The sequence below is a fragment of the Electrophorus electricus genome, chromosome 8, assembly GCF_041902795.1.
Source record: "Electrophorus electricus isolate QZ-2024a chromosome 8, ASM4190279v1, whole genome shotgun sequence".
Lineage (NCBI taxonomy): Eukaryota > Metazoa > Chordata > Actinopteri > Gymnotiformes > Gymnotidae > Electrophorus > Electrophorus electricus.
This window is the reverse complement of record NC_137504.1, coordinates 30,832,439-30,842,500: the sequence shown is the minus strand read 5'-3', so window position 1 is coordinate 30,842,500 and position 10,062 is coordinate 30,832,439. Positions and strand designations below refer to the sequence as shown.

At 48.4% G+C, this 10,062-nt stretch overlaps 1 protein-coding gene across 19 annotated transcripts in view; it reads right to left on the bottom strand.

Moving 5' to 3' along the window:
- Nucleotides 1–10,062, bottom strand: part of mink1 (misshapen-like kinase 1) — a 29,630-nt gene that overhangs the window by 18,124 nt on the left and 1,444 nt on the right. For 11 of the 19 annotated variants that reach the window (XR_014125013.1, XM_081719822.1, XM_081719818.1 and 8 more), the window contains exons 2-9: nt 9,205–9,338; nt 4,377–4,442; nt 3,567–3,749; nt 2,782–2,892; nt 2,405–2,495; nt 2,019–2,149; nt 1,698–1,752; nt 294–372 (exon numbers count right to left, since the gene is read on the bottom strand). Coding sequence is in view for 18 of the 19 variants with exons in the window: in XM_081719822.1 (XP_081575948.1) it covers nt 294–372; nt 1,698–1,752; nt 2,019–2,149; nt 2,405–2,495; nt 2,782–2,892; nt 3,567–3,749; nt 4,377–4,442; nt 9,205–9,306 (818 nt within the window). In the remaining variant the exon portion in view is untranslated. The remainder of the gene's footprint in view (nt 1–293; nt 373–1,697; nt 1,753–2,018; nt 2,150–2,404; nt 2,496–2,781; nt 2,893–3,566; nt 3,750–4,376; nt 4,443–9,204; nt 9,339–10,062) is intronic. The other 8 variants (XM_035527231.2, XM_081719825.1, XM_081719829.1 and 5 more) reach the window with 1 other exon arrangement.

The window sequence follows — 10,062 nt, the reverse complement described above, 5'->3', positions numbered from 1 at the left end:
ACCCCGAGAAAGGACAGAGAGAGAGCGAGAGAGAGAGAGATCTCTTATGTAACAGGACACCAGAAGAACAGCAGCACTAGGGCCGATATGAGTGCAAAGCTAAGCGGAGTATGTGTACAAAAGAACTCCTCTCTGTACACGGGGAAGGAGAGGAGGGCAATCAAAAGAAGAAAAATGGGTATAAGGTATAAGCAGAGAGAGAGAGAGAGAGAGAGAGAGAGAGAAAGTGTGTATGGTGGGGGGACAGAAATAGACTGCTTTTAAAATAAAAAGCAGGAAGAGGCAGTCCTCACCATTTCTTAGACTTGAGTTTCGGAGGAGGGTTCCGCGGGATCAGGAAGAGGGCTCTCATTGGGTGCATGTCACATAGTGCTGCGCGCACGTACACACACACACACACACACACACACACACACACACACACACACACACACACACACACACACACACACACACACACACACACACACACACACACACACACACACACACGAGTCAGTGGGAGAGAGACACGCATGCAACTATGAGCAGATAAACAGAAGACAGAGAAAAGACACACACAGAGAGACAGAGATATACAGATACAGCTGAACACAACTGCAAGCGAGAGGTGCTGGAGACCGACTGGCTGCTCCACAGCTCAGAGCCGCTCACACGGCAACCTTTACTCCTCCGCTGCAGGAGCGTCACCCACGTACAAACCCCTCCGCTCTAAGGGGCGCCACGGCAAAAGCACTGAGCCATGTTGATGCCTGGCCCCTCCCTGACTCACAGGTCCCAGATCAGATAGTGAGCCTTGCTGTCAGCAGCGTTCGCGAGGGGAAGCTGATCTAAGAATAGTGCTTGCACACACTGCGCCCAAGAGAGAAAACGAGATTGAAAAGGGGGTGGAGAGTGACTAGGGCCCAGCCATCAGCAAGCTCCACCCCTTCACCTACATCCAGCTCCAGCTATTATATTCCCCCACCAGGGGGAAAGTTTCCCACCTCCTCCGCCACCGCCAGCGCCTTAATACAACGGCACGCCGCCACCGCCGGCGCCTTAATACTACGGCACGCCGCCACCGCCGGCGCCTTAATACTACGGCACGCCGCCACCGCCGGCGCCTTAATACTACGGCACGCCGCCACCGCCGGCGCCTTAATACTACGGCACGCCGCCACCGCCGGCGCCTTAATACTACGGCACGCCGCCACCGCCGGCGCCTTAATACTACGGCACGCCGCCACCGCCGGCGCCTTAATACTACGGCACGCCGCCACCGCCGGCGCCTTAATACTACGGCACGCCGCCACCGCCGGCGCCTTAATACTACGGCACGCCGCCACCGCCGGCGCCTTAATACTACGGCACGCCGCCACCGCCGGCGCCTTAATACTACGGCACGCCGCCACCGCCGGCGCCTTAATACTACGGCACGCCGCCACCGCCGGCGCCTTAATACTACGGCACGCCGCCACCGCCGGCGCCTTAATACTACGGCACGCCGCCACCGCCGGCGCCTTAATACTACGACACGCCAACACCACAGCACATTTATACTACAGCTCACTAATGCTACAATGAGCCAATTTTGCAATGCTCTATTGCTACAGTACATGAATGCTACAGAGTAAAATGTTCAATTCTCTCATTGATAGATAGAAAAAAGACGTGTGTGTGTGTGTGTGTGGTCATGGCGTATGTGTTTTGCTTACGGGGTGCACCCTCTGCCATCTCTATGGCGGTGATTCCCAGAGACCAGATGTCACTCTGAGGAGAAAAACATGCGAGCTGATTAAACTGACTGGAAACTGCAGACATGCAACACCCCCCCCCCCCCCAAAAAAAAACCCAAACATGTATAAATACCAAATACACAAAACAATTATAATACCCACACACTATTTCAATCCTTATGAACAGCATGCTTGTGGAACAGTACCACTGCTGTCAAACAACCGTAGTCTTTATGATATGGCGCGCGCGCGCGCACACGCGCACACACACACACACACACACACACACACACACAGTACCCTGTAGTCGTAGGTGGAGTCTGGGTTTTCATCACAGGCGATGACCTCAGGTGCCATCCAATAAGGTGTGCCAATGAAGGTGTTCCTCCTACCCACAGTGCGGTCCAGCTGAGCACTCACCCCAAAATCCACTACTCACACACACACACACACAGAGACACAGACACACACACACACAGTCAGTGCTGATAAGAGCATCAGTAGGTCTATAGAAGGGTTGGCCAGGTGGAAGGTGCGGTACTTTGTGGTGCGGTACTCCAGTTATTGGATTAAATGTTAAATCAGTGTTAAACCAGAGCAAACAATAATAATGAGGTCACAACAGTCCAACTCAAACCACAGCACGCACACACACACACACACACAGAATCATACACAGCCCTTACCAAGTTTGACCTCCGCGTTCTCAGTGAGCAGAACATTTTGGCCTTTGATGTCTCTGTGGATGACCTTATGTGCATGGAGATGAGACAGGCCCTGAAAAAGAGAGAGAGAGAGAGAGAGAGAGAGAGAGAGAGAGAGAGAGAGAGAGAGAGAGAGAGAGAGAGAGAGAGAGAGAGAGAGAGAGAGAGAGAGAGAGAGAGAGAGAGAGAGAGAGCGCGAGAGAGCAAGCGAGAGATGGAGACCACCCACAGACAAATCTTAGAGACATACAATCTTTCCTCACAGGGTGTGGCCTGTCATGGAATAGTCAATAATGAGAGATTTACAGCTTTATGTCTGTGCTTGATTATTAAAAAGAGTGCGTGTGGGCGTGTCTTACTCTTAGGATCTCTCGGCAGATATAAGCGATCCAGTCCTCCTTAAGTGAGTTTCCTTTAGTGTTCTTCACCAGGTCTGTGACTGAACCAGCTCCACAGAACTCCATCACCAGCTACACACACATTCACACATGCAGATTTAATGACAGTGTAAAATAGTACATACATGCAGGTCATTTGGCTCTGTGTCTACTAATGCGTTCCTGTGCATCATAGTTCATGTTGCTTGGTGGGTAGCAGGTGCTGAGTGACCGTAGCGGGGTCATCTGCTTGGAGCCCACGTACAGATGTACATTTAGTCGTCACAGTGCCAGCAGGCTGGTAAAACTACTGCTGGTCCTGCACCTGAGAGCAGAGAGCCAGCTGATGAACACTAGCGTGGCATACACCACAGAACTGGGGCACAAGGTTGGAGGGGCTACGACCTCCTGGATCAGGGAGAGATCTGGCTCAGTTTTACCTTCGCTATTCGCAAAGTTGTATAGAAACTTTATTATTGCTGTTATTTTAATCAGAAGTACCATGATTACTGCTACACAGGAAAGCAGACATAAAATACAGACATGCTTTATAAGCCAGGTCCACATCCAGGGCTGGGGCAAGGCAGTCCTGGCAAACCTCAACCACTCTAACAGTGCGGGACTGGCAAATGTAGCCCGATAAACAGGCTCCAGGCTAAGTGTTACTGTGGTTCTCCTATGGGAGTCTTAGTGTAACCTCGTCACTTCTGGAGCCTGTTACAACGTTACTGTTGGAGCTCGTTTACTGCAGAAGAAAGCACACAGACCCAGAGCTGGTCGTCGTGTCCGGGAGGGCTCTTCTTGACGAAGGCGCCGTAGTATGTGGCGATGTTGCGGTGGTGGCTGTACTTCTTCAGCATGTTGATCTCGGCCTTGATCTCCTCCTCCTCTTCCTCGGTGACATCCATCACCTTAATGGCCGCCAGCTGGCCCGTTTTGACATGCCGCCCCTAAGAGGGAGTAAGAGTGTGAGTGTGTGAGAGAGAGAGAGAGAGAGAGATTGAGTGAGTGGTTGTTTGAGCGAGTTTAGGAGTAGCACATAGCATATGTGAAGTCTATTAATAACAGATATGTGAGGATGCACACACCGAGTCCCTACTGACCTCATTACTGCCCCCTCCACACCCACACAGAAAGTTCAGACCAGTCCGCACTACAGTGCTGCCCCAGGTCTGATCCCCTACCCCTCACACAGCCTCCGACTCTCACTTTACGCTCACACACTCCAGCACACTTCACACCACGCCACTGATCCCTGTGCAGGCCAGTGAGGTTTCAACCTCGGAAGGGCTCTCAGTTCTTCTATAAATATTTATTAGCAGCACTGACACAGTCACAAGCTCTGAACTGTCAGTGACGCACGGAGTAGAAAATGCAGTGACCCAATCATTCCCTCCATCTTCCCCATTCTTTCCTCTCTCTCTATCTCTCTCCCTCCTTCCCTCCCTCCCTCCTTCCTTCCTTCACCCACTCGTATGGTAAATAACCACACTGGAAGAATGGGCTGAGTAACCCTTTCCAGACCGACGCCTTTCACCTCTCTCAGTTCATCCCTCCATCCCTCCCTCTCTCCTCACCTTGTACACCTGTCCATAGGTGCCGTTACCCACAACCTCCACAAGCTCAAAGATGCCGGCTGGGTCCTGGAATGGAAACGGACAGAAGGGTGTTGTTAGACAATACGTGTGCATGGGCAGGTTTGCGTGTGGGGGCGTGTTTGTGTGCAGGTGTGTGTGTGCGCCAGTGCCAGATATGTAGCATAATTCTACTAAATTGTTCATATTCACACCATTGGCCACGTCACTGATGACAGATTCCCCAAAATTGCAAAAAAGCAGATAAATGGATTAAATGCTGCCAGTACTGTACCTGCATGTTTGAGAGCACATACTCTTACATGCGCACACACACACACACACACACACACAGCTACTCAGCAGGACCTCAGCATGGTTCAAAGGCTGGACAGGGATTCTGCTCTTCACAGCTCACACACGAGTGCACTGAAACCACAGCCAGGTGTCTCATCTGCCTCTTCCTTCACCCACGGTCACACTCCCTTTCCCCCTTGCTGCGTAGGTATACGCCCGCGGGGGAGGGGAGGAAGAATACATACAGCCACCAACATGGAGCCTGGAGAGCCTCTAGGTTTGGAATCAGAAAATTGCACTGGAAAGTATTAAAATGGCAAGGCAAGACTGTGTGTGTGTGTGTGTGTGTGTGTGTGTGGGCGGGTTTATGTAAAACCTCTGGAGGTGAGAGACGGGTGAAAAAAGAGGGAGCAATTGGGAATAAATGAATGCAGAAAAATCAAAACCAGAGAGAGAGGTGTGTGGAGAACATGACATCAGAAGGCTGCAGACCTCGGAGGAGCTCTTTTGGTTCCCGGGCCATGGAGGTGGGCGTGTTTCAAACAGCAGAGGGGGCGGCCGGCCACACCCCTCTCTGCCCAACCCTGCGGTTAAAGGAACGGCTCCACAAAGATGCCATGGTGCAAAGGTCAAAAGAAGAGACTGCCTGCGAGTGGAAACAAGCCGGGGAACACGAGATCAGCCGCGTGCTGCTTTCTGGGAATTCTAGGGGGTGCTCCTTTAAGGGGGAGAAACTGGGCTACGGTGCAGAGCACACCTCCACGGGTGCATCCGCCCCACCATCGGGTTTACGGTTGCGTTTATAATATCCAGTGTGGAGAAAGTGGAAATAGAGGGTAATCGAAGTGGAATGCCAACAGGTCAGAATGGACCCCCGCTGACAACCTGGCAGGACCACGGTATTAACTGTGCAACCTTGACTGTTAGAGGACATCTGAAGTGAACAGGCATCTTTGCTGAGTGAAGATGAGTCACTGATAGGGTCGTGTGCGTTAGCGCGCGAACATGAGAACATGGCCAGAAATCTAAAATATTTGTACCACATACCTGAGACACTTCCGGAGAAAACTGATTTTAAGATCATGGATTATGGCACACAACATTCAAATGAGCGCAGTGCAGTAGAACAGTGCCAGGTGTGTTGGTGTGGTTTTTATATCGGGTCTTACTAGAAGATGGAAATAAGAGCACATCAATCACTATTTAAAGAATATTGCACCACTGCTTTAGGGGTGCACTGGTGCTGTATGATTTTGCTGTAATGTTCTGTGTCTCAATGTGCAGGGTGGGGTTTCAGAGCTGCAACTTAACTTTAGAAACAAAACCAGAGAAACACCACAACCACCACACACTGTGAAACAAGCCGAAAATATGTTCATTTATTTTTGAATACTGAATATGTCCTTTAAGGAAACAAGGAACAAGGAAAGCTTCCCCCTTTACCAGCACATCATGTGAAAGCAAAGTGCTGGCCACCCGGCGCAGCTCAGACCAGCACGGCACGCCAACAGGGCAGAGTTCTCCGGGTCCTCAGCACTTCTCTGGAAAGGGACAGGCTGCACTGGTACCGCGGGGTATCGGCAAGGACGACTCACTGTCGCCAAAACGAAGCCCTGCGTGCTGGGCTCGTGTCTACGCACTAGCCACCTTTGTTTGACCAGTAGGCAGAGGTGTGGTACGGGTCTGATAGGATGTGATGAGATGAGGTGAAGGATGTGGTAGTTGGAGTAAAAATAAACTTTCAATTTTGGCACCACTAGCAAGGTTTCGTGCTGTGTTTTTTCTTTTTTGCTCATTCAGAAGTAGAGAAAAAAACAAAACAAACACACCATTTTCAAGAGGGACACTTTGTAATTGACCTACTTTGGCAATTTTTGTACAGGGTAATTGGGACCCAGATTTATGAAGTGTAACAGTTATAGTCATTTGCTTGTATGTTTAATAGCAGATATTGGATTTTCTAATGAAATAACATAACCTTCAAAAGCATGTCATTTAAAAGTGGGTCAGTATAATCAGCTCAGCTAAGGTTATACACTGGTACAGGTGGATGAAGCTGTTTATTTGGATCCTGCAGTTTTATTTATCCAGGTAGCCAATAGCCTACGTCACTGGTTATGTCAGTGTATGCATGTCCTATTGAAAGATAATGTTCCTTTTGCACAGCCTGACACCTACATAAATAGACTCGATATTACATGGTTTACATAAATTAAATAAAACCTTTTTAAAAAATTATTTACCTCTGCTAGCCTACAGTTTTTCCACCCAACGCAGAAACGGACGACACAAAAAAAATACTTGCTGGAAAACGGTGGTTTTAAGATAAAACTTGTAGCCTGACGCTCGTTACCACACTACACCTGTAAATTGTTTACTTTGAACACACGGGTCGTCTTCAGCAGGGGAGTCATGGGCCTCTACGCCCTCGGTGACAATCTAAGACGCACTAAAAATAACTTAAAATCCAATTCTAATTTTATTTGATCTATTCTTAATTTGACAAACAACAAACAAATACAAGTCTAAGCAAACCAGTCCTTCAAACCTGCCTACTCAGTTTTGTGTTGGAAAGTGACGGGTTAAATGAGAGCAGCACTTGCTGGAAGGACGTTGGTGATGTTTCAGCTGTAAAAGAAGAGGGCTGAGTGACAGTCATTCAGTGAGATTCATTTCAAACGACAGTAACGATCATCTCTCTCAAATGACAGTGACTGGACCAATCTTCTCTCTACCTTCATGACAAGTTCACCAAATGTGGAGGACAGGAGCCACAAGATAGCAGTGAAACCAAAACACCAATACGCTAGTCAGCTATCTTGTTGCTTGAAGTGAGTAGTTACACCTAGTCGGGAGGATGTACGCTGTTTTCTACTTGAACTTTTCATTAAAAGTCAGTAAATTATGCATAATGACCGTTTTTGCAAATAAACTAACAAATTCATAGGCCGCTGTGCCAATCTAACGACAGATTATTTATTTAAATTATTGTTCGTTCGTGGTGTCAGGTTTAGATCACTGTCCGCGGCTCTATCGTTAATAGGCGTTTGTGGACGCGCGGTCGTGATGTGAAGGCAGTCGTGCGTTTGGCACCTTGGCCCATTGTCTCCACATTCCGCAGAAGTGCGCACACAGCTTGGGTGATGTGATGATTTGTAAGGAGGATTTGCATTTTGCTTAAGACATTCGCCGTTTTTGGTTGTTAGTGCCAACTCTCACCCTCTCCGTGTTGTTTGCTGGTCGCACTGCTAAGGCTGGACTAGTGTCTTCATTTTGTTTCAGAGCTGGAATCGTCATGGGTAACTTTTGCAGTATTTAAGGAGAAGGCACAATAAGCTAGGCTGGTAGCCAAGTTTATTTTTTCAGATGGGGGGGGTCAGAGGGTCAAGGTTTAAGAGTCACGGTTCTCTACTGGTGATGGAGAACGGTTTAATAGCTGTCCAAACACGTGGACTGTAACAGAGCGCGCGGTGCTGAAGCCGACGTCGGCCGGTCGGTTCACGCGAAGGTCACCAACCATGAAACATTCATGCCAGCAAACATCTCTCAGGCCTCCTGTGCAGAACAAATCACAACCTTTCTCCATAACAAGCCTGTCTCGCCACGATCCATGAAAGAGATTAAAGCTTTAGTTTCATACCGAAATGAAAGGAGGCTTTAAACAAAATTAGCCAGCTAGCTACCCAGAGTGTGATGACAACTACACAGTATTTTCAGCTCTTAATCCAATGCAGCTAAAGTGTCTAATAACGGCAGTTTAAGCCTTGAGCTTGCTAGTATTGGAAATTATCAACATTCTTGATATGTCAAATGTTTTTAAGGGCAGCCACGTCTTCACCACACATCTGTGAATTCCATACAGTTGATTCCTAGATGTTTGTTTTGCATCTGATCCGTCTCTATTGAACTCTCTTGTATGAGAGCTCTGCAGTACACAGTGGGACCACCCATTAAAATAACTATTAAAACTCCTCAGACATTGCGGGTGATCGTACCTAGTAAAACTGTTGTATAGACCTACCAGTAAAGGGAGAGAGCACAAGCTCTCAAAGTGCTGAGGTGAATCATGACTCTTACTGCATTCGTTCTTGCTCTGTCTCTACCCAGGAACGATTACACTGCACAGCCCATGAGCTGTAGTATCCAAGTCACTGTACCAGCTTACCAGAGGGACATATACGGGGGTACGCACACAGAGAGAGAGCAAATGGAATTAACAGCTTGAAAGCTATGCTCCTCATACTCTTTGCTTGGCTACGAGACAGTAACTTGAGAGAACTGGCCTTCCTACTGTGACCAAATAAATGGGGGTGGGGGGGCTTCTTCAGGGATCTGCAATGTATTGCGGTTTCACATCAAACCTGTGGTGCATTTCCTGTATCCGTTTTCCAAATAAATTTACTCTTCCCCAGTGTGACCTGAAACCGAAGGTTTTAGTTGTTTGCAAACATAAGACTTTCTCTGCCCCAGTGGTGGTGGTTTTAAAGCGTGAACTTCCTCCAACCTCAGCTTGGAAGGAAGGACTCTCACTTACTATAGGTTGCGCAAACTGGCCTGGATGTGGGGAAGCCCCGTGGCGAGCGCACCAGTCCCTCCCATGCCTGGACCACATTTCAGATGGCTGCTCCAATACCATGGCTGGGCTCTCAGATCCAAACAAATATGATCCTGTGGAAGAGCGAACCCTGCTGCAGCACTCTGTTTGGGAAACGCTGGATACATACAGGCCCTGTAGGCTGTGTATTTTTCTTTCCTTGCATTTGGGAATATTAACAGGAGACATTCTGCATAATAAACTCTACTAGCCCATGAATAGGTAACTATGCAAACCTGAGTGGAAGAAGCAAGTCAGTCAGTGCAGCAGTTAGGCTGTGAGCTGGCAGATGTTAGAGCAACAAAACAGCTAAATTAGAGCCAAATTCAATAGCAGGTCTGCACAGGTATAGGTCAGAGCCATTCATAAACCACAGATTTATCTTAGGACTGATTACACCATGTTTACATTAACATGTACAGGTATCTCGGAGGCATGACATAGATGCAGGCTTCTTGTTGTTACCATTTTACAGGGAACTCCCCATATATAAACGAGTCAAGGTGATACACTACAAGCATTCAGTGTCTCCAAGCCCCAAGCCTGTCCCTCTCAGTGTGTTATATTGAGAGGAAAGGAAGGTACTCAGTCAGACAGACACTACATTTCGCTACATCAAGGTGCAGTGGGTGGAAACAGCTCGGGGTTTTCAGACGCTTGAGATTCGCCAACACACACAGAACACTCGACTAGCAGTGTCCGAGAGATCACACAGTGCACTCACAGTAAACAAGTGGGGAAAAACAGCCATTTGTAATCATACTCGGCTAATGAGTGCTTCTGTTTCAAATACTCGAT